Source organism: Suncus etruscus, chromosome 6 (assembly GCF_024139225.1).
Source record: "Suncus etruscus isolate mSunEtr1 chromosome 6, mSunEtr1.pri.cur, whole genome shotgun sequence".
Taxonomy (NCBI): domain Eukaryota; kingdom Metazoa; phylum Chordata; class Mammalia; order Eulipotyphla; family Soricidae; genus Suncus; species Suncus etruscus.
The window spans coordinates 45287507-45314939 of NC_064853.1; the positions used below are offsets into that span (position 1 = coordinate 45287507).

Sequence of the window (27433 nt, forward strand, 5' to 3'; positions counted from 1 at the left end):
AAACTGTGTTATCACTCTGGCTCCCACGAAGTAGTTTTTATTGAACAAACTTAGGAAAATGTGAGGGCAGTTATTAGGGTTTATTCCTGGCTCTTTTTTCAGGGATCAATCCTGGTAGTGCTCAGGGAACTATGTGAGATGCCAAGGATTGAACTCAAGCTGGCTGTGTGCAAGAAAAACCCCCTTCTTGCTCTACTATTTGCTCCTGCCCACACAGTAGCTGAGGACAACTTGCCACCCTGTTCATGTCCAGCTCCCCTGTGTTCTGCAAGGACAGATGAGAACAAAGCCCATCCAGTTCCCTCTCTTATCCTAATTAGGTTGTGAGGTGCAGGGAGCATCTGCTCAGACTCGAACCCCTGGAGGCAACTGCCCCACCCACCAGAAAGAAGTAGAAGCACTGGAAGCTCCCAGTTCTGTTTCTGCATCTTGGGCAACAGGAGAGTGACTAAGCGTTAGCCAGGCTGCCCACAGTGTCAAATGTCTGCTCCATACCTTCCCTCCCAGGGGCAGGAGGTCCTGCTTCTATGAGATCCAGTACAGCACACCCCTGGGTATCTCCAGCACCCGAAGTGTCCAGAGTACAAATCCTTCCTTGCATGCCTGTGCTACTGGAGGGGTAATGGAGCTCCCCTAGAATAATGGGTGTTAAGGTACATTCCTAGTGTTGCATTAAATAGTTAACGATGGGGCTGGATGGCGATGGATGGAGGCCTTTGTGCTTAGGCCCCAGCCACGTGGCTTCATCCCCCATCCAGCTGGCGGATTCCAGGCCCAGGTAATCGGCGTAATCAAGACTCACTCACAGGCAGGCTTCAGGAAGCATTAACTTTATTCATACCCTATTCACCACATGTGTGTGGCCTATCTCATAACCTTTTAAGCACTAGTTATTCTTGGCCCTGCATCTAAACTCCTTTCAGCCATCTTCCTCAGAGCGCCCAGCAGGGCAGAAAGGGCCAAGAGCCAAAGAGTCCCGAATCCCCTTGGTTCCGCCTTATCTAACATTTCCCAGACCCCTCCCAGGAATGGGAGGGGCTCGCAGGTAAAGTTACACCTATTATCCAGTTCCCAAGACCCCTCCCAGAAAAGGGTGGGTCTAGGGTCTTAAATAGGTACACCCACACCTAGGTCATATTATTCTCAGCCCCTTAGAGGTATCACTCTTGGAAGAGTCCTCTAAACTCTTTAACTAGAACCAATGTGGCTCAAAAAACATCTGAGGACTCTGAAGGTGTTCTGAGGAGGAGCTTGGGTTAGACAACTTTGGTTGGCTATGTTATTTACTGGGTCCACATTCTTTATGCTAGTCCCATGCAGGTCCCAGCTATGCAGGTGCCTAATGTAGGAGCCTCATTGACTTCTGGATTAAAAGAGGTGACAAGGTGTGGGGGAAGAAGCCAGTCTCTTCTCCTAAGGTGGTCGGTTCAAATCCCGATGTCCCATATGGTCCCCCGTGCCTGCCAGGAGCTATTTCTGAGCAGACAGCCAGGAGTAACCACTGAGCAATGCCGGGTGTGGCCCAAAAGCCAAAAAAAAAAAAAAAAAAAAAAAAAAAGAACATGACCTAATCACCAAGGCACACATACAGAGGGTGATTTCTCTGGCTCTGGGGTCAAACCTGAGAGCTCGGTGGCCCACAATGGTGCCTGGAAGACTCTGTGGTGTCAGGGTCTAGTCCTTTGAGCTCTCTCCAGCCCAAAGAGCACAAATATATATGCATGCTGAGGCTGTGGTTTTCCCTGGGAAAGTGATGGGCCATTGGGAAGATGCAGCCAATAGCAGAGTTGACAGGGTGCACCCACCTGTCTTGGTGGGCCCCACCGTGCTTTCTGATCTGCCTTACCTTCCCCTCCACCATTGAACCTGCATAATTCTTCTTTCTGACAGTCTCATGTCTCCCAAATCTTTACCCCTGCACATTTGGGTCCCACCAATTTTTATCTATTTTTACATGATGCTGGAAATCAAACCTACGGCTTCGCAAGTCTTCACTGCTAAACCACATAGTTGACTCCCCTTTTTCTTTTTTTGGTTTTTGGGCCACACCCGGCAGTGCTCAGGGGTTACTCCTGGCTGTCTGCTCAGAAATAGCTCCTGGCAGGCACGGGGGACCATATGGGACACGGGGATTCGAACCAACCACCTCTGGTCCTGGATCGGCTGCTTGCAAGACAAACGCCACTGTGCTATCTCTCCAGGCCCCCCCTTTTTCTTTTCTTTTCTTTTTTTTTTTTTTTGAGTCACACCCGGCAGTGCTCAGGGGTTACTCATGGCTCTACGCTCAGAAACTGCTCCTTGCAGGCTTGGGGGATCATATGGGATGCCAGGATTTGAACCACCGTCCTTCTGCATGCAAAGCAAACGCCTTTACCTACATGCTATCTTTCCGGTCCTGACCCCCCCCCTTTTTCTATATTTAAAATACTTTGTGGTTGTGGCAGTGTCAGAGGCAGTAGGCACAGTCTTTGTGGCTAACCTTAGTTTGACCCTTGGCACTGGACAGTCAAGTCTCCAGCACCTCTGGGAACAATTGAGTTTAGTTAAGTTCCTGAGTACTGCTGGGGTTCTTTCTGGGGTGTCAAGGGGTTAAGCATATACCTTGTATGCCAGAAAGCCAGATTCAATCTTTAGCACTGAAATTACCCTGATCACTGAATCAGAGTAGTCCTGATTTACTGCTGGCTAAGGATCCAAAATCAAATAAATAAATTAAAAGTACTTTTTAGGAAGAATCACTTGAAGGTGATCAAGTATCACTCCTGACAGTGTTCAGAGACTTTACCAGGGTCATTTACAAGGCAAGTATTTTAACCTCTGTACCTTCTGAGGGCTCAGTTGTAGGATGTATGCTTTGCACATTTGAAGGAATTCCATTTCTGGTACCACCAAAAAAAAAAAAAAGTCAAAAGATAAAGAGGCTCATGGCTGGAAGAGAAGGCCTAGGCTTGATTTCTGGCATCATTTGGCCCAACACTGCAGGAACAACCCCCAAACACTCATTTTTTAAACTAAAGTAGCTAATGAATTCTGCTGGGTGCAGCCTCCCAGAAAAAAAAACCAAAACATCCCAAAACAACTTTCTCCTCATGAAGCATCAAGCATAGAGGAGATGGGAATCAGGCATGGCCACCATGCCTGCCTCTGCCCAGGCTCCTGGAAGGGCCCGGGCTGACTTTTGAAAGCAGAAACACCAGCAGTGTGGCTGAAGGTGGAAAAGATTTCTTCACTGGGGAGGAAGAGGAAGAACGGGGTGCCCATCTGTTGGAGGAGCAGTCTCTGTGAGTTCCACAATTCCTGTTACCTTCTGCACAGGCAGCACAGGTGAATCGCATATCGGATACTGAGCCAGGTGGGCAGAGCTGTTTTTTCTTCTTTGGTTTTTGGGTCAGACCTGGCAGCGCTCAGGGGTTACTCCAGGCTCTATGCTCAGAAATCGCTCCTGGCAGGCTCGGGGGACCATATGGGAATGCCAGGATTTGAACCACCATCCTTCTGCATCTAAGGCAAATGCCTTACTGCTGTACTATCTCTCCGGCCCTGGGCAGAGCTGTTTTGAGGCAGTTTTGGAATCAAGGAATCAGAAAGGACCAAATCACTTGTGAATCAGGAGAAATAACTAAGGCAACAGACTTTATTTAATATGGTTTAAAATACATCAAAATCATGTCCCTGGCTGTTGTGAATACCAAAAGGAGAAATGCCCCCCCCTCCAACCAAAAAAAAAAAAAAAAAAGCCATTAGCACAGCTTCCAATAAATGCAGGCAACCTCTGGGCCCAAAGGTAAGCAGTAACAGGGAAAAAAGGCAGCGCCCCTCTCCCGGGCAGGTACCCAGCTGTCCCAGGGGAGACCACCTCTAAGCTGTGCAAGATGGGAGCGCTGGAACAGCAGCTCGAGAATCAGTTCAGCAGGGCAGCTCCAGGTCCCTGGGACAGAGGTGGGAGGGGAAAGAGCCACCTTAAGAGACAATGTATCTTACAGAAAGTGCCTGAGCTCTGCCCAAGGTCCAAAACCCTCATGGAAAATCAAGAAAAAGTGCTGCTGAGCTGTGGGCCCAGAGCTCTGGGCGGGGCCACCCTAAATACACTTGGGCTTGGGCTGGTCCCGGGAGTCTGGAAAAGCTAACAATCTAAGAAACCAACACAGCGCTTGGTCCTAACGTGAGGTCATGTGCAAGGGGAAGGCACTGGCCTTTGCTCGACCAGCAACAGGCCACCATGCCTGCCTCTGCCCAGGCTCCTGGGAGGGCCCGGGCTGACTTTGGAAAGCAGAAACACCAGCAGTGTGGCTGAAAGTGGAAAAGATTTCTTCACTGGGGAGGAAGAGGAAGAACGGGGTGCCCATCAGGAGCCAGACAAAGTACAGTTATGTCTGGAACTGGAAAGAAAGACTTCTCATTTCCCCCAATCTGGGGTGTAAGCACTGATCTGGGAAGTCCAGTGAGACCACCTTGCTTGCTGTCACTAGATCTTTCCAGGGCTAATGTCATATACAGAGCAGTTGTACTTCCTAAGCCACATAGGGCTACAACAGACCTCCACCTTCCCCCTGGGCTTTAAAGAGGTAGCTACGTGAGCAATTCAATGGTGCTGAGGATCTCCTGCTCTTCACCGGGAAGCAACCAAAAAGCTCCTGCTGCTGCCTTGTGCTTCTGTAGCCCTGTAAAACCGTAGGGGCTTAGCAGTTCCTGCATACCCCAACCTGGCACAACTGCCTTGCTTGACTGGGGCAGGAGGCAAGAGGCATACATCCAGATCCAAATAATTCAGGGACAGAGAAGGTGCCAGGAAAAACTCTGACTGCTGGACAAGAAAGCAGGATCTCAGCTAGGCAGAATGGCACAGCAGTCCCTACTCACCAGCAGAGGGGATAGGGGCTGATCTGCCCATGGGACAGACCTCAGGGAAGGGGTCAATACTAAGTGGATGATCAGGGGAATCAGTGTGTGCTGTTCATTCGTCATCTCTGGTCTAAGCTGAAATACAATTTGGGAATTTTTAATTTTCACTAACCTACTTCTTTGAGGGATTGAAGTTTAGGGCTGTGTGAAATGAAAGGGCCCGTCAGGCAATAAAGTAGCTTCCAGGAGGTACATCAGCCTTCCCCGCCATCTTGATCTATGGCTCCCTGAGCTGCATGAAGTGTGACTCAGCTGAAGATAGGGGTGCTGTATCACAAATCCCACAGAGCCCTGCTCCTTAATATAGGATATTTCTTCCAGAGAACTTCTCCATACCAACCAGCACAATATTAAGAGCAAACATCCTGGCCAGTTTGCCACAGCAGAACAGTCAGAGCAGCAAAGAGGTGTTGATAGGGAATAAAATGGAGGACAGACACACACTATCTGCAGCCATTCTGTAACTTTCTAGAGCTCAATCACATGTTAGTTCTCATTTCTCCTTGGGGAGGGGGCTGGCTTGGACCTCACTCAGCACTGAATAACATAATATGGCACCGAGGACTTAAATGGAGTGAGCCCTGTGACATGTGCAAGCACCTTATCTGCTTCTTGATTTTCTCTCTGGCTCACATCTCATTCTTGCTTATACAGAAAGGGGGATGACAAAAGGACATATCACAGCCTGACTACAGGCAACAACAGAACCAAGAAAAATCACAAGGAGTGCACATGGGTGCATGCAGAGTACAGACTCATAAAGCCAAGGGAAGACCAGGCCTGCACAGCAAACACTGCCTGGAGACAGTGGTGAAGGGACTGAGCAAAGCCACCAGAAACTCTTTTCTTTCCCTTACAATCAGGCTGACAGAAAACCTTGGTACCAGCAAGGCAAAGTGCTAGGTGGGATGTGGGGCACTGGAAGCCAAAAAGCCAGGCACCATGCTACAGCACCCTTCCTCCTTCCTCAGAAGATCTGCAACACAAACACTATCATGTGCAAAAACAAAGGAATGAACAAACTGAACAAAGAACCCGTCCGGAAGAAGCCTTTGGGTGATCTCTTGTCAATCATTGTGCAGGCTAGAGGCACCTGTGAATGATAAGGCTACTGAGAAGCATCATTGGCCTGGTCCTGGCACTACCAAAGGGCAAGGGACGTGGTGCCTGGGGGCTCCCTCCCAGCACATCATCCCACAGAGAAACCTCCAGGGCCTAGTCCAAAGCAGGAGGGCAGTTTCAATACTGCTTCTAAGCCCCTGCTAAGGCTATTTGGGAATCCCATTTCTAGGTCAAGAGAAGCAAAGGAGCTTCCAGAGCAGCTTGGGAGAGCTAGAATTGCCCAAGCCCCACTCACTGTCAAGGCCTGGGGGTGTCATTTGTCATGAGCCCTGAAAGACAAGGAAGAAGTCTCAAACCAGGCAGGGAAAAGCTTGCCGCTTGTCCAGCAGCTCATTGAGGCAGCTCCACTTTGAGACACATTAGCTCACAGAAGAGCCACTGACCTCATCTGTACACATCCCATTTCCAATGTCAGCCCATTTGACACAGGTAAGAATGTGCGTGACCTTGCACCTATGCCATAGGTATATAAAACTGACTCAGAATATCCAGAACTGCAAGGTGTCAGACAGCAGCCAGATTAAAGTGCCTGACCCCAGGGCTGCACTAAGCAGCAGAGGGAGCTTGGTGGTGGACCAGGCCTGGCTGGGCAGCTTGCTCCCTTCCCAGCATATACCCAGGCCAGGCTCCCTAGGAGGTGGTGGAGGTGGACTCTTGAGGCCTTACATGCCCAGATACTTCTGTGCTGGGTGCTCCGTGGCAGCAAGGAGCTTCTGAGGCTCTTGGGGAGCTGGGTACTTGGGCTTCAGGCCCTTCGCCACCCTGCTCCTTGGAGGCATTGGCAGCCTCTAGCCTTTGCTCAGGGCTGTCATCTGTGAGGGGGCTTGGGCCTCCTGCACTCAAGTCCTGTACCCTCTTGTTCAGGTCATTGCGTTCTGTCTGCAGTGCCCGGCAGAGCTTCTCCAACCGTTGTATTTTCACTTGCAGGCCCTCTAGTTCTTTGTCCCGAAGTGTTTTCTAGAGAGAGAAATGAGGTTTTCAGTGCTTTATCCTGCTGTTCTCCCCTGTCTTCCCCACTTCCCACCACATGAAGAACAAACTGGCCATACCAGGAAAGAGTCTGGCCCTGGTTTATTTTAAGGACAACCGGGATACAGAGAACACACCATGGCTTATGGTTTCCTGTCAAAAGGATGGAAACCTAGAAGATGTCCCTATAGCACAAAAAACAATCATCTGGCTTGTTGTTGGCCCACAAGCTACTCCTATTTATTCCTTCACTTGCCAACATGTCTATCAACAAGCTCCAGGGAGATAGCTGGCAGGTGAACCCCAATTATACCCCAGTAGCAGCATCATAGACTGATAAAATGCATGAGCTGACCTGGCCCAACTACATGCAAGCACTTACCTCCTCGGCCATCTCTAGCAGTGCTTTGTTGCTGCTCTCCCACCGAGACCGGTACATGGTGGTTTCTTTCTCCAGCTTCTTGATCTTCTTAGTCATCTGGGTTAAGAGATAGAAGAAAATGGTCAGGGTTCCTGCTATGCATCTGTTCTCAAGGGAATAAGGTATCATGGTACAGTAAGAGCCTCTGTGCCACCTGAGGTTAAATATCACTCAGAACAGGGAAGGATGTAATCTCTCCTTGCAGACCCACTATTGGCACCTACTCATGATGAGTAACAGCTCAGGAGGTGCCTAAGAAGGGCCAAGCAAGCATAATGTTCACATAAACACTAATTACCTTTTCCATCTCCTGTTTGAAAGTGGTGAACACCTCACTGCTTTTGGAGAGAGTGTTCTGGAATTCCTCAAACTTCTCTGTGTACAGGGCAAGCTGTGTAAGAAAGAAGGCCAGGAATTGAGATTGAGCTTCTCTAAAAAGCACATTTGGTCACTACACTCAGAACCAACCTTGACCTTAGACCCAGCAATGCTAAGAAATCATTTCTCTATAAAACAAAGAAACTATGTAGAGGAATAAATAAATCTGACAGTGAAAAAACAAACTATGCATTTGAAATGTAATTTAAAATGTTAAGTTCAGGAAGCAAAATCTGGGATAGCTTAGTATGCCTTTATATTGTTTTATAACTTCATCTGAGGGCCGGAGCGATAGTACAGTGGTAAGGCGTTTGCCTTGCATGTGACCAAAACAAGACGGACGGAGGTTAGAATCCCGGCATCCTATGTAGTCCCCCAAGCCTGCCAGGGGTGATTTCTGAGCACAGAGCCAGGAGTAACCCTTGAGCACTGCCGGGTGTGACCCAAAAATAAAAACAAAAAACCTTTTCATCTGATAGAGCCAGTGTGATAGTACAGTGGGTAGGGCGTTTGTCTTACATGCAGCCGACCTGGGATTGATCTCTGGCATCCTATATAGTCCCCAGTCAGCAAGGAATAATTTCTTTCTTTTTGGGCCATATCCTGTGACTCTCACGAATTACTCCTGTCAATGCGATCAGAAATCGCTCCTGGCTTAGTGGATCTATATGGAATGCCAGGGGATCAAGCTGGTCCATCCTAAGTCAGCCACGTGCAAGGCAAACGCCTTACCACTGCGCCACCGCTACGGCCTGAGGCCCCATAATTTCTGAGCTTAGAGTCAGAAGTACACTCTGAGCGCTGTCAGATGTGACCCTCCCCAGAACAAAAACAAAAACATTTCTCCTGGAATTAAATGCAACTTACGTGATTAAACACACACATTCTTGAACTTGAGCAAAAGCTCAAAGGGCTGAACTATGCACTTTGTGAGCAAGAACCCTGGATTTGATCAATAGCACTGCTGGTGTAGCCCCAAAACAGACATATCTAAATCTCCCAAAAAACAAAAATGAAAACACCTGTTCTGTCCCCACTTCCTCATAAGCAGCTCAATACTTCCAACAAGGAAGAAGTCCTCCAAGCTCACCTAGCCACCTGGTCACCACCACACAGGTGAGGTGCTGGGCGGGTCCAGAGAAAACAAAGGCTCAGCAAGGTCACACAGCAGTCAGTCAAGGTGGTCCTAGAACGAGGGTCCCATTTCCCTCCCAGGAGGGGCCCCGGGCTAGGCTACACAGGGTCTCACCTGCTGCTTCAAGTGGGTCTCCTGCTGCTTCATCAGCTCACACATCCTCTGGGACTCCACTGCTTCTTTGAGGAGCTATTTTCAAGATAGGACCCCGACTCTGTCAGAAGCCCCCAAGGGGCTGTGCCTGGCTTATTTCAAGCCATGAGCACAAGAATCCACTGAGGCTTCTCTCAGACTTGTGTCTGAGGAAGCAGTGCCCTGGTCTGGCCAGACAGCAATCTTTTCCCTGCCCCCTTCCTCCCAGAGTCCCCACGCCCACATCCCGGAGTGAGCCTCACAAAATCTTTTTCCCGTTGGTGCCTCTCCTCTGCCTCCTTCAGCATCTCCTGTGCCTGCTGGAGTTTAGCATCCACAAGCTGCTGCTGTAGGTCCTTGTGTTTGAAGACTTTGTCGATGTGCTGTGGAAAAGTATGGTGGTAGGGGTCACCCATCAAGAGATCCACTCCTCTTTCACCATGGAGGCCTTGGCTGCACCAGGGCCTTCTTACAAGGATCTAGGAGCTGCTGGGCCTTTAAAAGGTTCCTGCCAGGATGACTTGCCAACCTCATCCTACTGCTCTCAACTGAGTCAGTAATGGGAGAGAACAAGGGTTAGTTTACAGATAAAATCAGCTAGCCACCAGGAATTTAAATCATTTAGAGTGGGGCTGGAAAGATAGCACAGTGGTAGGGCATTTGCCTTGCATGTGGCCAACCCGGGAGGGACCCAGTTAGATTCTGGCATCCCTTATGGTCCCCTGAGACTGCCAAGAGCGATTTCTGAGTACAGAGCTAGGATTAACCCAAGCGACGCTGGGTGTTGCCTCAAAACACGGGGCCAGAGTAGTGGCGCAAGCAGTTAGGCGTCAGGCGCCCTAGCATAGGACAGACTGCAGTTCAATTCCCCAGCGTCCCATTTGGTCCTAAAAGCAGGGAGCAATTTCTGAGTGCATAGCCAGGAGTAACCCCTGAGCGTCACTGGTCACCAGGTGTGGCCGAAAAATGAAAAACCAAAACAAACAAACAAACAAACAAACAAAAACTCATAAAGAGTATGAGGTGGTCAGAGCATAAGCCTTGCATATCGCTGACCTAGGTTTGAACCCCAGCATCAAACAAGGTCTCCTGAGGCCACCAGGAACATCCTTGATGATCACAAAAAAACCCTAGTTCGGGCCGGAGAGATAGCATGGAGGTAAGGCGTTTGCCTTTCATGCAGGAGGTCATTGGTTCGAATCCCGGCATCCCATATGGTCCCCCGTGCCTGCCAGGAGCAATTTCTGAGCCTGGAGCCAGGAATAATCCCTGAGCACTGCTGGGTGTGACCCAAAAACCACACACACACACACACACACACACACACACACACACACACACACACACACACACACACACACACACACACACACACACACACACACACACACACACACAACAAAAAAAACCCTAGTTCAATGGTCCCCCATGCCTGCCAGGAGCTATTTCTGAGCAGACAGCCAGGAAAAACCCCTGAGCACCGCTGGCTGTGGCCCAAACACCAAAAAAAAAAAAAAAAAAAAAAAAAAAAAAAAAAAAAAAAAAACCTAGTTCAGGGGCTGGGGAGATAGCATGGAGACAAGGTGTTTGCCTTGCATGCAGAAGGACGGTGGTTCAAATCCTGGCATTCCATATGGTCCCCCAAGTCTGCCAGGAGTGATTTCTGAGCGTAGAGCTAGGAGTAACCCGAGGTCTGGAGGTGTGACCAAAAAACCTAGTTCAATCCCTGGCACCACACACTTAGGTACCACCAGGAATGACCTGAGCAGTCAGGAGCAAGCCCGAAGCATAGTTAGGAATAAGCCCTGAGCAGTGAGGTGCGGTTCAAAACTCCCTCTACCTCTTTTTTCTTTTTTTTTTTTGTGGTTTTTGGGTCACACCCGGCAGTGCTCAGGGGTTTTTCTGGCTCCGTACTCAGAAATTGCTCCTGGCAGGCACGGAGGACCATATGGGACGCTGGGATTCGAACCAATGACCTTCTGCATGAAAGGTAAATGCCTTACCTCCATGCTATCTCTGCGGCTCGCTCTACCTCTTTAAAGTCACCCCCTGCCAAACAATAAAACCTCAACTATTCAGCCCTAAGAGATAACTCCAATGGCTGATAATTCTCATTTTGTAGCTCAATAATCTTATAGAAGGGGCAAAACTGGGGGCCGGGCGGTGGCGCTAAAGGTAAGGTGCCTGCCTTCCCTGCGCTAGCCTTGGACGGACCGCGGTTCGATCCCCCGGTGTCCCATATGGTCCCCCAAGCCAGGAGCAACTTCTGAGCGCATAGCCAGGAGTAACCCCTGAGCGTCACCGGGTGTGGCCCAAAAACCAAAAAAAAAAAAAAAAAAAAAAAAAGAAGGGGCAAAACTAACCCCTCTCCTAGGCCGACAGTTTAGCTCAGTTGGCAGAAATTCTCCATGTCGAGAGGTAAAGATGCTTCCAAGGACTGATGGGAGGAGCCCTTGAACCTGGGCCAGAGGAACAGCAAGTACTGGACTCAGATGCTACTTCAAATTCAACATTAACTGAAAAAGGAATGTCAGGAATTTCCTGAAGGTTTGGGTGTGGAAGGGAAAGTAAACTGGAGGTAGTTTAATGTGGTATAAGATTAATTTCAATCACTTGTGATTTAAAGTCTGGAGATCAGAGTGGGCAGTATAGAAGCACCCTGGTCTGAATATGAAGAAGTGACTAAAAAGCAACAGTAGAGCCTGACAGACTTGTATTTCCTCAAGTAGCACCAGAGCAGTTCTGGTTGGAGGAAGTAGAGAGAAGGGGCGAATATCCTCCATCAGGGCTTAGGAGAACCTTCATGGTTCTCAGTGCTGAAGAATAACAAAACAAGTTTCCTCCTCCTCTCAAACCAAATCTATCACAGCAATCTTGCTTCTGAGAACTGCACATGGGAAATCAAGAGTGCTGTTGAAGGAAGTCCCTTTGGTCCCTGCACACACAACTATGGTTGGACTATGAACCAAGAAGCAGGGACCTTCCCAGTATAAGAAGCAACTATTAGTCTCCCTTTTCACATGGCAACAGGCCTTAAATAGCCAAGTAAGAGATGTGTAGGAAACCCAAGAGAGGGAGTAGGAGCAGTTAGTGCCAGCCAGGGTAGCAATGCCAATTTTCAGGTGGTAGGGGAAGTGGAATGACCAAGAACCAAAGGACATCCCAAAATCAGCAGTGATCAAAAGGTCTAGCTCATCTCTTGAAAACCAAAGTTCTAAAATACCCTCTCTGGGCCCGGAGAGATAGCACAGCGGTGTTTGCCTTGCAAGCAGCCGATCCAGGACCTAAGGTGGTTGGTTTGAATCCCGGTGTCCCATATGGTCCCCCGTGCCTGCCAGAAGCTATTTCTGAACAGACAGCCAGGAGTAACCCCTGAGCACCGCCGGGTGTGGCCCAAAAACCAAAAACAAAACAAACAAAAAAAAAAAATACCCTCTCTGGCCCCTAAAATACCCTGAAAATGGCAACTACCAGGCTGGAGACATAGTATAGCAAGCAGGTAGAGAACACTTGCCTTGCATGTGGGTGGCTAACATCAGTTCAAGCATGGAGGCAGGAGTAAGCAGATATACCACTGTAGAGTATGGCCCCCAAACAAAACCCCCACCCCACCCCCAAAATAAAACCCTAAACAACAAACAAAAAACCCAACAACTACAAAAAACAAACAAACAAACAAAAACAACAAACAGGGGCGGAGAGATAGCATGGAGGTAAGCCTTCCATGCAGGTCATTGGTTCGAATCCTGGCATCTCTTATGGTGCCCTGAGCCTGCTAGGAGCGATTTCTGAGTGTGGAGCCAGGAGTAACAACCCCTGAGCACTGCCCGGTGTGACCCCCCCCCCCAAAAAAAAAAACGAACAAAAGCCCCAAACCAACCAAATGCCATAGGTGACAGAAAAGGGGCTGAAGAGATAATAATGTAGGAATGTCATTTGCCTTGCATGAAAGCCAACCTAGGTTGGATTCCCCATGATCTCATATGGTCCCTGGAGCCTACCAGGAATGATATTCCTAAGTGCAGAGCAAGAGTGACCCCTGAACACCACTGGCTATGGCTAAAAAAAGTGTTAAGACAAACTTGGCCTATGCTACTATATGGGGAATTACAATCTGAGTAGGCCCTGCTAGGATGCACACATAACATGTTAGCATCCTAGCAGGGCCTACTCAAATTGTAATTGGACAAATTTCCATTTTAAAACTTGGTCCTGGTGCCGGAGCAGTGGCACAGCAGGTAAGGCATTTGCCTTGCATGCGGTTGACCTAGGACGGACCACGGTTTGGGCATCCCATATCGTTACCAAGCCAGCAGGTAAGGCATTTGCCTTGCATGCGGTTGACCTAGGACGGACCACGGTTTGGGCATCCCATATCGTTACCAAGCCAGGAGCGATTTCTGATCGAATAGCCAGGAGTAACTCCTGAGCGTGACAAGGTGTGGCCCAAAAGCCAAACTGAATAAAAATAAATAAAACTTGGTCCTAACCCCAGAAGAGAGCCCAGATAAGATACTGTAGCCCTTCTATTCTATATTCTTTTTTTTTTTTTTTTTTTTGGTTTTTGGGTCACACCCGGTAACGTTCAGGGGTCACTCCTGGCTCTACACTCAGAAATCACTACTGGCAGGCTTGGGGGACTATATGGGGTGCCAAGATTTGAACCACAGTCCTTCTGCATGTGAGGCAAATGGCTTACCTCCACGCTATCTCTCCGGGCCCCTATTCTAGATATATTTCTTCTTCACCTCAGTTCTTGTTTTGTTTGTTGTATGGTGCCACACCTGGGGTTTCTTCTGGCTGCACTCAGTATCATTCTTGGCAGGACTTGGAGAACCATATGGAATGTCAGAGATTTATTCTGGGTTGGCTGTATGCAAGGCATTAACTGCTGTACTATCTCTTTATTCTATGCTTTATCCATTGCACTATGAACTCTCCAGTCCCATTTGCCTTAGTTCTATGAGGACCATCATTATATTCCCTAAGAAGAAGGAGGGAATGAAGTGTGACAAGCATGTACCAGAGCTGGTTTCTATAGCCTAAAGCCTCCCATCCTGACTAATGCCATCCCCTAGACATTCTGGCTGGCCCTGACACAAACCTCTTCCCGAAGCTCATACTGTTCGATTAGCTTCTTGAGCCTCTCAGCTAACTCCATGTTTTCCTGGCGCAGCTTGGAATTGCGCTCGTTGTGTTGTTCCATCTGTAGCTGGATGTCATTCAGTGTCACCTGGAAGTGTGAGGTCACTTCCTTGCGTTTCTCCTCCTCCTCCCGGGCTCGCTGCACCCCTTCTTCCTGGGCAAAAAAGTCAGCCCCAGTTACATCAGCCAGTGTTCCCCAGCCAACCTCAAAATATCCCCAGCCAGTCCAGGGCTTACATCAACCAGTAGCCATCCCTGCTCTCAAAGTAGGCAATAACCAGATACCAATATGCTGCATAATGGTCTCTAAAACCCCTCTGTATCATATGACATCAAGTGAGAATCTGCCTAGAATGCAGGAAGGAGCCAGAAAGAAAGTATAGCAAGTAGGGATATTTGCCTTGCATGCAGCCAACTGGGGCTCTATCTCTGGCATCCATTAGGTCCCTTGAGACCACCAGAAGTGATCTCTAAGCATAGAGCCAAAAGAAAACCCTGAACATTGCTGGTTGTGGCAAAAAAAAATAAATAAATAAATAAAAGGAGGGGACCTGGACTATTTTTCTGGTCCTGAATTTTGGGCGACATGTGTTAGGGTGGGGTGGGACAAAATACTTGGGTGAGTGTGTGATGCAAGGGTTTTGGGGATTAAATACATGCTTTCTGCATTCAAAGCATACAATTCCAACTATAAACAACTGAAATATCTTCCAGGCTCCTGAGTTACTTTTTGGGGCATAAACAGTGATGTTTAGGGCACTGCGTATCAAACCCAGGTCAACTGCACACAAGGCAAGCACCTTACTCCTTATCCTATTTCTCGGGCACTGCTCAAAGCTAAAATTTTTTTTGTTTTGGGATTCACCTGCAGTGCTCAGGGATTACAGACTCTGTATTTAGGAATCATTCCTGGCAGCCTGAAGGGGACCATATGGGATGTCAGGGATCAAACTTCGGTTTGCTAAGTGCAAGCAAGTGCCTTACCTATTATACTATCACCCTGCGGGGACCCCCACTCCAGTTACTTTTAAGTGTGGGAATCCCACTGAAAATCAGAAACTCAGAGTGCACCCTGATTAGGGGTGGATGCGCAAGAGAAGTACCATCAAGTCTACCTTGAGAGAACGGTTGTGTCGCTGCAGCTCTCGGCACAAGCTCTCCAGCTTGCTGCGGGCCAGGATGGCCTTGCTGTGTTCCCCACGCAGGTGGTCCTTCTCCTGCACCAGCTGGCTCTGCTTCTTCTGCAGGAGCTTCATCTGTTTCTGTGAGTTCCGGTGCTCTTCCAGCTGGAGACCAGGAGAGCCAGTAAGCCTTTGGGTGGGGTTTAGCCCGAGGGTATGTTTCATACTGAGATGTCTTGACACCCTGCTCCAGGTGTCAGGTTGATCCTGATTCCAGTATAACAGCTTTGGCCAGACTGTGGGTGCCTTTAAACACTCAACCCCACTTTATTGGGGGCCACACCCAGTACTCCTACAGGTATGCTTAGGACGGACTACTGGTAGTGCTCAGGAGATGAGTGGTGTGGGGGAATTAAACTGGGGTCAGTTGAAGGCAGGCAAACACATTAACCTCTATTATTTCTCTGGCCCCACACTTCCTCTCCTTGCTTTGTTCAATAACCCTGAGGGTCCCACCCAAAGACACAGAGATAGAAACTCAGAAACAGTGCCGGAGCTCATCACACAGTTGGAGGATCCCAATTCTCTCCAGTTCTAATCCCAGAAAGTTATTAAGACTTTCCAGACATTCATAATCTCAGACAAAAGACTTGCTACCCCTCCTTGTACTTAGCACACTCCTGGCCAATCCATTGCTACCAGATTTCACCACCAGTTAGCCAATCTCTTGTTGGTTTTGGGCCACACCGTTGGTGCTTAAGGCTTACTCTGGTTCAATCATTCCTAGCAGGCTTGGGTCCATATGGTCAATGGGGATCAAACCCACGTCGGTCATGTGCAAGGCAAAAAACCTTACCTACTGAACTATATCCCCCCCCCCCCTTATATTTTGTTACAGGTCACCACTAGCAGTATTTGGGAACCTGGGGCTACTCCCAGCAGAATAAGCATTATCAGTTTGGTACACAGGAATGTCCAGAGCCACATGGTGGTAACTGAGGAGGGCAGGAGGTGCCAGGGACAGAAGTCAGAGCTGTGCCCGTGCTAAGAATGTGCTCCACCACTTGAACTCCTCCAGGTATCCTAGACTTTCCTTTTGCTTTGTTATGAACACCTGGCCTTTTTTATTATTAACAGATAATTCTGAGTCTGGCTTCAGTGTCCTTCACCTACAAAGATCACACCCTATCCTATCCAGTTCCTCTTCTCTTTTATGAGCTCAATGTACAGTAGGAATGCAACAGCAATTTTACAATTAAAGTTTTCTTCGTATACACACACACACAAAACAAACTAGTCAAACTGGAAAAAGTAAGGGTAGTCTTGCATGGGGCTGTGGTGGCCATGACTCCAGTTTAATCCCTGCCACAACACATAGTCCCCAGAGCACTGCCAGGGGACTTGAGTAAAGAGCTAGGCAAAACTAATAGTTTAATAGTCTTAGTATTTTGCTGTTTACATAGATAGTATTATTATTTATAAAAGTAAACAGTTGAAAGGCTATAAAGATTGGATAGGCACTAGTCTTTTTTTGTCTGTTTGTTTTTTGGGTCACACCTGGCAGTGCTCAGGGGTTACTCCTGGCTCTACGCTCAGAAATTGCTCTGGCAGGCATGGGGGACCATATGGGATGCCGGACTCGAAGCACCGTCCTTCTGCATGCAAGGCAAATGCCTTACCTCCATGCTATCTCTCCGGCTCCAGCACTTGTCTTGAGTGTGGTCAATCGGGTGGATCCCTAGCATCCTATATAGTCCCTCAAGAACCACCAAGAATAATTTTTTTTTTCTTTTTATTTTTGGGTCACACCTGGCAGTGCTAAGGGGTTACTCCTGGCAGGCACAGGGGACCATATGGGATGCTGGGATTCGAACCACCATCCTTCTGCATGCAAAGCAAATGCCATACTGCTGTGCTATCTCTCCAGTCCCAAGAATATTATTTTTACATTGTCTTTGGGCCACACCTAGTGGCAACTCAGGGGTTATTCCTGGCTCTGCACTCAGAAGTCGCTCCTGGGGGACAATACGGGTGTCGGGATTCAAACCACTGTCTGTCCTGTATTGGGTGAGTGCAAGGCAAACGCCCTACTGCTGTGCTATCACTTCGTTCCAGGGATTACTTCTAGCTCTGCACTCATAATCATCAGTGGGGTCAGAGCGATAGCACAGCGGGTAAGGTGTTTGTCTTGTACGCAGCCAACCTGGGATGGACCTGGGTTTGATCCCCGGCATTCTATATGGTCCCATGAGCCTGCCGGGGGCAGAATTTCTGAGTACAGATCCAGGAGTATCCTATAAGCGCCGCTGGGTGTGGCCCATCCTCCACCCCAAAAGAAATCACTCCCGGTCTAGTGCCTGTGCCACTCTATTCTGTGTATTATTTTCTAGTTTAAAATCTTACTTTGGGGGGCCAGCGAGGTGGCGCTAGAGGTAAGGTGTCTGCCTTGCAAGCGCTAGCCAAGGAAGGACCACGGTTCCATCCCCCGGCGTCCCATATGGTTTCCCCAAGCCAGGGGCAATTTCTGAGTGTTTAGCCAGGAGTAACCCCTGAGCATCAAACGGGTGTGGCCCAAAAAAAACCCAAATAATAAAAATCTTTCTTTGGGGCCTTTCCCAGACTCTACTCCAGCTGTTCCAACTTTATTAGTTGGAATGTATATAAATGAAACCATATGGAATACCTGGAATTGAACCTGGGCTGGCCAATTGCCAGACAAACACCCTACTCACTGTGCTACCACTCTGGCCCCCAGAAATAATTCTTGAGTGCAGAGTCAAGAGTTACCCTTGGGGGCCGGAGAGATAGCACAGTGGTAAGGCATTTGCCTTGCACACAGCAGATCCAAGGCAGACGGTGGTTCAAATCCAGCATCCCATATGGTTCCCTGTGCCTGCCAGAAGCGATTTCTGAGCACAGAGCCAGGAGTAACCCCTGAGTGCTGCCAGGTGTGACCCAAAAATAAAACAAAGAAAAGAACATAGTACTTAAAAAAAAAAAAAAAGAGTTTCCCTTGACCATCACTAGGTGTGACCTTAAAACAAAAATAAAGCAAGGAAAAAGTCTATTTCTTATTTTAGTTTTTGGGTCATACCCATCTTGCTCAGGGATTACTCTCAGCAGTTCTTTTTTTTTTTTTTTGGTTTTTGGGCCACACCCGGCGGTGCTCAGGGGTTACTTTTGGCTGTCTGCTCAGAAATAGCACCTGGCAGGCACGGGGGACCATATGGGACACTGGGATTCGAACCAACCACCTTTGGTCCTGGATCGGCTGCTTGCAAGGCAAATGCTGCTGTGCTATCTCTCTGGGCCCCACTCTCAGCAGTTCTTGAGGGACCATATGTGGTCCCAGGGACTGAATTCAGGTACACCATGCAAGGCAAATGCATTAGCCACTGTTCTCTCTCTGGTCCAAATTTACTATTATAATGATCTTTTTGGCCACACCTAGAACTACTCAGGGTCATTCCCTCGAAAGTGCCTGGGAGATAATCATGTGCTACTAGGGAGTGAACCTGCATGCAAAACATGTACTCTAGCCCTTCAAGTAATCTTCTTGAACCCGAATCTCCATTTTTAAACAACTGAGAAAATCTGACTACAGTCTGGGATCAGGAGACAATCTGTGATGTAGATGTGAGGAAAGCACTGTGTACTTCCCTTATTTTGGGGAGATGCATGGGATTGAGAGGAAAAGAGTCATGACTTGGGCCAGGAGTTAGGAGTAAAGGGATCTGGATCTGCCATTTAAACAGAAGTTTCTCTCTTTCTATTAAGTGCTGAAAATGCCAACTGGAATCTAATTTGCAATTAGACAAACTGGGAAAGGCTGAGAGATTTTACAGGTATTTATGCAGCTGTTTCTACCCCCTTAAACTCCAAGCCACGTAGAAAGTGAAGAACTGACCAGTTCAGCATACTTCTTGCATAGAGCTGCCAGCTTCTCCTCTGGAGTACTCAGGGTGTTCAATGTCTGCATCAGCAATGTGATCTCCTTCCCTATAAGGCAGAAGGGAAAAAGTAAAGTACTCACTTCTCAATGTTCTCCCCACTTCTGGGTCTACATTTCGGCCTGAGGCAATTCTCCCCTCTCATGTGTACTACTTGATGATTTGGCTGCTTCCTGTAAACTAGGCTGTGTGCTGCCAAAGGGTTGGGGCCAAGTCAATTCTGCCTATCACTATGGTCCCGGTACTATCTCTAGCAGCCACCTCAGAGGACAAGCTCAATGAAGGCATTTATTTATTTTTATTTTATTTTTGGTTTTTGGCTCACACCCGGCAGAGCTCAGGGGTGAGCTGGCTCTATGCTCAGAAGTCGCTCCTGGCAGGCTCGGGGGACCATAGAGGATGCCGGGATTCGAACCACCTACCTTCTGCATGCAAGGCAAACGCCTTACCTCCAAGCTATCTCTCCAGCCCCAATGAAGGCATTTATTATGATGATGTTGATATACATATGACACACCCAGTAGTGCTGAGGAGAGCATTGTGGTACTGGGGATTGAACTAAGCCAGCAACATGCAAGGCAAATGCATTAACCCTAGTACTACCTTAGTTAAGTAGCTGGACTCATGAAGGTTTTATCTTTTTATTTTTTATTTTTTGTTTTTTTGGGCCACACCCGGCAGTGCTCAGGGGTCTCTCCTGGCTGTCTACTCAGAAATAGCTCCTGGCAGGCACGGGGGACCATATGGGACACCGGGATTCGAACCAACCACCTTTGGTCCTGGATCGGCTGCTTGCAAGGCAAAAGCCGCTGTGCTATCTCTCCAGGCCCTCATGAAGGTTTTCTTAAGTGACTAAACTGCCGTGAACTCCTTGGTGAGTCTTTGTGCAGGGGAATAAGAACCTGCCATTTTACTCATAGGTGGAAAACTGTCCCACTTGTTAGCTCTGGGCTACAGTGTCCATGCAAGCAACGCCTCTGGGAAAGAAGGGAAAGGAATAGGTCTCCATAGAACGATTAGACAGGTTAGAAAGACAAATGGTGGGGCCGGGCGGTGGCGCTAAAGGTAAGGTGCCTGCCTTGCCAGCGCTAGCCTTGGACGGACCGCGGTTCGATCGGTGTCCCATATGGTCCCCCAAGCCAGGAGCAACTTCTGAGCACATAGCCAGGAGTAACCCCTGAGCGTTACCGGGTGTGGCCCAAAAACCAAAAAAAACCAAAAAAAAAAAAAAAAAGAAAGACAAATGGTAAATAGGAAACTAAACATGGACTTGAGCAGTGGGCTTGGGTAGGGCGTTTGCCTTGCACATGGCTGACATAGGACGGACCACAGTTCGTTCCCCTGGCGTCCCATTTGGTATTCCAAGCCAGGAGCAATACTAACCCTTGAGTCACACTGGGTGTGGCCCAAAAACAAACAAAAAAATAAACTGAACATACCGTTTAATATTTGGTCCTAAGACTAAATGACAACAAAATCCTCCCTTAAATTAGGATAAGACGGGCTAGAGTTGTGGCGCAGGGCATAAGGCGCCTGCCTTGCGCATGCTAGCTTAGGACAGACCACGGTTTGATCCCCTGGCATCCCATATGGTCCCCCAAGCCAGGGGCAATTTCTGAGTATATAGCCAGGAGTAACCCCTGAGCGTCACTGAGTATAGCCCAAAAACCAAAAAAAAAAAAAAAAGGGTAAGTGACATGGCCATGATGTCACTTAACTTGGGTTTTCTTTTATACACATTATTCCCATCCCCCAGTGATTTCCTTCCCACTGTTTGTGCCCATCACCTGGATGTTCACAAGTCAGAACAAGGTTCCTGAAGTGACAATATAACAGACAAAGAGATCAATGAGCAACTGTAAATAGTTGATAAACAGGCCAAATTCAATCCACAGATGGCTTCTCTCAGGGGCTAGACAAATAGTATAGCAGGTAGAGCTTGCCTTGCATGCAAACTGGTTTTTATGTCTGGCACCCTATACGGTCTCCTAAATCCCATTAGGAGATCTCTGAGCACAAAGCCAGAAGCCCTGAGCAATGCCTGGTGTGTCCCCCAAAAAATTTAGAGATGAGGCTCATAATAGAACAGAAATAAAACACTTGTTTTGCTCACAGCTAACAAAGATTCTAGCCCTGCATAAGGCGGACCCCTGAGTACTACTAGGAATAATTCCTGACCACAGCCAGGTGTGCTCCTATAAAACAAAAACATCTGGAGATTTCATGTAACTGTAGACTTCTGGATCTCCCTAAACAAAAAATATGAGGCCAGAGATTGAATGGAGTGAAAGATTTGCATGAAGGAGACCTATACTTGATCCTTAGTGCAGCAAAAGTTCTGAGCTGAGAGAAGTCCCAAGGCTCAAAACCAACTCAAATCATGCATCCTCTTCAAAGGACGGCTGTTTATACTTTGCTTGTGTTATCAACTTGCCAGAACTAGTGATTCTCAAGCTTTGAATAAGGAGGTCCTCTCCCTTCTCTTGGTCCTCATGGAAACCCTAGGGATTATCTGAGTTGTCAATCTCAGCCTAGTCTAAATCTACCTCTCTCTCTGTTTTTGTTTTGTTTTGTTTTTTTTTGGGGGGGGGCACACCGAGCATTGCTCAGGGATTACTCCTAGTGGTGCTCAGAGAACAACATGGAATACAGGGATGGAACCCGGATTGGCCACGTGCAAGTCAAACACCCCACCTGCTCCACTACTGCTCTGGCCCCTAGTCTTAATTCATTTATAAGAAAAAAGTAGAAACAAAAGACCAGAGAACAAAGAGTCTTACCGAAAGTCACACAGCAGAACAGAATTCATAGTTGCTGATATAGAAGCCCATCAAGAATTTCTCTCCTTATTTCAGAGAGGGTGATTTTTCAATTCTCATTTGCTTCTATGGAGCAAGTGAGAGCACATGTACATGCATTTTTTTTTTTAATTTTGGGCCACACCCGGTGGTGCTCAGGGGTTACTCCTGACTGTCGCTCAGAAATAGCTCCTGGCAGGCACGGGGGACCATATGGGACACCGGGATTCGAACCAACCACCTTTGGTCCTGGATCGGCTGCTTGCAAGGCAAACGCCGCTGTGCTATCTCTCCGGGCCCATGTATATGCATTTATACTAAGGTCTCATAACCCTAGATTTTTTTTTTGTTGTTCTTTTGGGGGGCCACACCGTTTGATTCTCAGGGGTTACTGCTGGCTAAGCACTCAGAAATTGCCCCTGGCTTGTGGGGACCATATGGGACGCCGGGGGATCAAACCACAGTACTTCCTTGGCTAGCACTTGCAAGGAACAAATTACTTCTAGTGCCACCTCGCCAGCCCGGAACCCTAGATTTATTTTATTTTAGTTTTTTTGGTTCACACACAGGGGCTGTTCTTGGCTCTGCTTAGTGCTTGTTCCTAACAGTGCTTGAAGGATGATGTGGTGCAGGAACAGAACTCAGGGCCTCATAAAACAGAACTAGTGGTCTAGTGCTCAGTGATGTCCCAAGGCCAGATCCTTGGCTCTGTTTTAAATACTTCCCCTATTTGGGAAGTAAAATTTCCTCTAAATTATGCAAGAATAGATTTACCCAATAAATCCAAGATCTAACCTCCCTCCCTAACCAGTTGCAACAGCTGCTATCTGCTTACCCAGGCCCTTGGCTTTCTTTTTCTCCTGTGGTCTTCGGTGATCACGGTCTCCAGCCTCATCATTTGCCCGGATCTCTTCTGTGCCTGCCTCCCCCTTGGAGGGCTCCTTCTCACCATTGATGACCGGGGTCTCTGACTCGGGTTCTCCATTCCTTGAGGCATAGGTCCGGGACTTCTCTGCATCTTCAGGTTCAGTGGGTTCACCATGTGCCCCATCCTCACCTGGGCCCCCCTGATTGTTGTCTATACAATACGTACTCAGGATGTCTTCCAGCTGGCGGCTCAGTTCTTCAGAAACATCACGGAGGGCTCCGGCCTGGGCAGCTTTGACTTGGGCTCCTTATAGCAGAGAACAAAAGGTAGAGGATTAAGATGGGCTAAACCGCTGGGTGAAATTTTTCTGACCCAAACATACTGGTTTGGGTTAAATGTCGCCTCACATTTCCTTCGTGGTGCCAGGGATAGAACCCTGGCGAGGCACAAGCTAAATCACAGAGCCACACCCCTGCCCAATTTCTTTAAGCTGTTCTCATTTAAATCATACACATACACCCAATTCTCTTGGTGTCTGGGATTGAACCCAGGGCCAATTACACGTGAAGCCTGTGCCTACCGTTTAAAATAACTTCCCGACTACCTCCTGGCCATATCTATTGATAGTGAGGTAGTAGTCAAAAGAGCCAGGAATAAGTCCAGAGTACTGCCAGGTGTGGACCCAAACAAAAATTAAGGTTGAGGCTCATGCTTTGCACTAAGACTGAACTCGGGTTCAATCCCAGAGTAAGCGTTCCCCCTCTAGCACTCCCAGGTATGGGCCCCTCAAGAAAAAGGGCTGGAGTAATAACAGTACAGTAGGTAGGATGTTTGTCTTCACATGTCCAACTTGATTTGATCCCCAGCACTATGTATGATCTACAAACTTCTGCCAGAAAATATGTCTGAGCTCAAAGCCTGGAATAAGTTCTTTGAATTTTGGGGGGTCACACCCGTTTGACACTCAGGGGTTACTCCTGACTTGGGAGGACCATATGGGATGCCGGGGTATCAAACTGGGCTAGGCTAGCACTTGCAAGGTAAAAGCCTTTCCTCTAGCGCCACGGCTCCGGCCCTAGCCTGGTGTAAGTTCTAAGCACCAATAGATATGGCCCCTGACCCTAAAAACCAAGGGTGGGGAAATAAGGCGCTCAGCAGAATACAGATGTGGCAGTAGCAGTTAAACATTTATGCAGTGTGTCAGTGGAGGGAAGGAGAATTTAGCATATATAAGGCCCAGGAACTGTCACTGACACTGCAACCTAGGAGTAGCTCCTGAGCATCTCTAGGTGTGCCCTCCCCACCCTCAAAGAAAATAAAAGCAGAGCCCAGGAATTCTTTTTTGATGTTCGGTCTACAGCCTGCGGTGATCAGGATCTCCTGGTGGATTCGGGGCCCATATGGGGTACGTGGGCTAGAGTTGGGCTTGTGAGATGTACTCCCTCCTGCTCGATCTCAGGGTCTAAATCCTTGCCACATCCCTCACAATGCCCAGCTAGCAACGAGGGGCCATTATCCCCGGGTGAGATGCTCCTAAGCTCTAGCGACTGACTGACTGCTCACTAGACAGTTCCTTTGCCCCCTCCATTTCAATCAGAGAGCTAGAGCCATCTCTCCTTGGGTTTCTAAGGGAAAGCTGGCAGGGGGAGACGGGCAGGCCACCGGGCTGATCCTCCATCTCTGCCTTCTGAAGGCCTGTGGCTGGGCCCGTTTCTCCCACTCAGGCCGGGCCGGCACACACCGTCGGGCTTCCCTGGAGCCCGGTGGCTGGAGGCTTCAGCGTCGGCGGCAGCTGGGGCCTGGCTGGCTCTCGCGGGGCCTCGATCTGCTTCGGCTTCGGGCTGCTCGCGGTGCCCTTTGGGGTGGGAGGAGTGGTTGGAGTGCTTGGCGGCTCCGTTCTTTTTGTCCTGGTTCTTCATGGCGGCTGGCTGAGGGGCAGACAAGAGCCTTGAGAAACGCACGACCGGCTTTTCCCCTCCAGACGGAAAACGTTCAATCAGCGGCCCGGATCGGAACCCCGCTAACGGGGTCGGCCTTTCTTTCCCGCGGGAAACAAACGCCCTCTCCTCCCACTCGGAGGCAGGTCAGTCGGGGGGCGTCTGGCGAGTGGACACGGAGCGGCCTTTTTTTCGGCTACCGCACCAGCCCGCCACACGACCCCCTTCCGCGAGGCGCGCCGGCCGGGCGCAGACTGACGTGGCGGGACGCGGGACGCGAGACCCGGGGCCCTCCCCGCTCCCCCCCACGTGGGCCTCTCGGGGCTCTCTCACGCGCGCGCACTCACGCGCGGGCCCAGGTCGCGCATGCGCAAAGGCGCGGCCCAGCCACCCGCTCCCTCTCATCCCTTACCACCCCTTCCTAGACCCTCGCGTGATTGCCCCGGATGAGCGAGCGAAAGCGCGCGGGTCCGCAGCTCCCCCTCCCCCTCCAGTTGCCGCTGAGGGACTGACCGCAGCGCCGACGCACGAACAAACGGCTCCTGCGCCCGCTCCGGCTCGCACCGGAAACGCCGAGGAACTGCAGCGGGCTGAGGCGCCGCCGCCGCCGCCAATCAAGAGGCGGCGCTGGCGCGGGGCTTGCCGGGAAAGACGAGCGAGGCGAGGCGGCCGCGGAGGCGGGGCTGGGCGGGCGCGACGCGACGCGACGCGACGCGTCTCGTCTCTCGGAACAGCGGCCACCGGAAGTCCGCGGCCTGGCCCGGCTGCCCCAGGCTGGCCTTTAGTTGCACTTTTTTCCCGCCTCACCCGTCTGCTTTCGCCGTCCTCGGCCCTGCGCCCGCTGGGCGTTGGGCTCGGCCCCGAGCTCAACAGACCTGGGATATTTATTTATTTATTAGCTTGCCTTTGATAATCTCACACTTTACTTTTGGTTTGGTTTTTGGGTCACACCTGCAAGTGCTCAGGGGTTACCCCTGCTCTGTGCTCAGAAACTGCGCCTGGGCCCGGAGAGATAGCACAGCGGCGTTTGCCTTGCAAGCAGCCGATCCAGGACCAAAGGTGGTTGGTTCGAATCCCGGTGTCCCATAGGGTCCCCCGTGCCTGCCAGGAGCTATTTCTGAGCAGACAGCCAGGAGTAACCCCTGAGCAACGCCGGGTGTGGCCCAAAAACAAAATAAAATAAAATAAAAAAACAAAACAATTTACCAAAAGCTTGAACTGGTCTAAAATTACCTTACCTTTTTTTTTTTTTTTTTTGGTGGGGGGGAACTGTTCTACACCCAAACCCGGTGGTATTCAGGGGTTACTCCTGGCTCTGCGCTCAGAAATCACTCCTGGGGGCCCGGAGAGAAAGCACAGCAGCGTTTGCCTTGCAAGCAGCCGATCCAGGACCAAAGGTGGTTGGTTCAAATTCCGGTGTCCCATATGGTCCCCTGTGCCTGCCAAGAGCTATTTCTGAGCAGACAGCCAGGAGTAACCCCTGAGCACCGCCGGACGTGGCCCAAAAACAAACAAACAAAAAACAAACAAAAGAAATTGCGCTCCTGGCAGGCTTGGAAGAACATAGATGGGATACTAGGAATTGAACCCTGGTCTGAGTCGGCTGTCCGCTTGCAAATGCCCTACATCTGTGCTATCTCTACGGCCCCAATTTCACACATTTTTGTTTTTTGGGTCACACTCGGCAGCTCAGGGGTTACCCCTGGCTCTATGCTCAGAAGTCGCTCCTGGCAGGCTCGGGAGACCCTACGGGATGCCGGGATCAAACCACCGTCCTTCTGCATGCGAGGCTAACGCCCTATCCCTATGCTCTCTCTCCGGCCCCAGGAAGGTCGATTTTTAATTTTCCTTCTATACTAGTTTGAGACCTTTGAAAGATTGGGTTTAAGATTCAGGTTCTCAGCCCCCCTCCCTTCCATGTCCTAACTGTCCAAAATGTGGGCCAGAGCAATAGCACTGAGGGGTAGGGCGCATTTGCCTTGCATGCAGCTGACCCGGGTTTGACATCCAGTATCCCATATGCTCCCCTGAGCCTGCCAGGAGTAATTTCTGAGTGCAGAGCCAGGAGTAACTCCTGAACTCGCCAGTTGTGGCCAAAATAACAAAAAGGTCAAAACGTGGGAACCACACTGATTGTACATTGGGGCAGGGCCTTCTTGTCTTGCATGTGGTTCATTTCCCAGCACCGCACTTTGTTACCCCAAGCCTACCAGTAGTTGTTTCAGTGCACAGAGCCAAGAGAAAGCAAGCCCTGAACACTTCTGGGTATGCCCTCCCAAGCAAAAATAAAAGCCAAGGGTCCAAAGACATAGCACAGCGGTAGGGCATTTGCCTCGCAAGTGGCTGACCCAGGACCAACATTGGTTCGAATCCCAGCATCCCATATGGTCCCCATGCCTGCCAGGAACGATTTCTGAGCACAGAGCCATGAGTAACTAGTTTTGTTTTTTTGGGGGGAGGGGGTGAGGGGGGCCCACACCCAGTGTCGCTCAGGGTTACTCCTGGCTCTGAGCTCAGAAATTGCTCCCAGTAGGCTCAGGGGACCATATGGGATG

The 27433-nt window shown here is 49.4% G+C and overlaps 1 protein-coding gene across 2 annotated transcripts; it reads right to left on the reverse strand.

Annotated features, from left to right (window-relative positions):
- Positions 1 to 5013: 5013 nt before the first annotated feature.
- TXLNA (taxilin alpha) lies at positions 5014 to 25481 on the reverse strand. Of its 2 annotated transcripts, XM_049774777.1 has the most exons (12): positions 25392 to 25481; positions 24683 to 24869; positions 23167 to 23247; positions 22909 to 23091; positions 19233 to 19324; positions 15320 to 15490; positions 14164 to 14358; positions 9323 to 9442; positions 9042 to 9116; positions 7713 to 7805; positions 7376 to 7471; positions 5014 to 6981 (listed from the first exon to the last, which is right to left on the reverse strand). In XM_049774777.1, exons 2-12 carry the CDS (start codon positions 24858 to 24860, stop codon positions 6655 to 6657), a joined length of 1611 nt encoding a protein of 536 aa, XP_049630734.1. In that variant the 5' UTR covers positions 24861 to 24869; positions 25392 to 25481; the 3' UTR covers positions 5014 to 6654. The 2 variants fall into 2 exon arrangements, with proteins under 2 accessions (XP_049630734.1, XP_049630733.1); XM_049774776.1 differs by having other exon boundaries at positions 22909 to 23247.
- Between the last annotated feature and the right edge of the window lie 1952 nt (positions 25482 to 27433).

Bases quoted from the DNA above. Each gene is read 5' to 3' on its own strand.
- TXLNA (XM_049774776.1), bottom strand. From the start codon at position 24,860: ATGAAGAACCAGGACAAAAAGAACGGAGCCGCCAAGCACTCCAACCAC. The intron at 9,117-9,322 runs GTGAGGCTCACT...TCTTGAAAATAG, and splicing joins ACCAACGGGAAAAAGATTTT to CTCCTCAAAGAAGCAGTGGA. The intron at 6,982-7,375 runs GTAAGTGCTTGC...TTCTCTCTCTAG, and splicing joins TGCTAGAGATGGCCGAGGAG to AAAACACTTCGGGACAAAGA.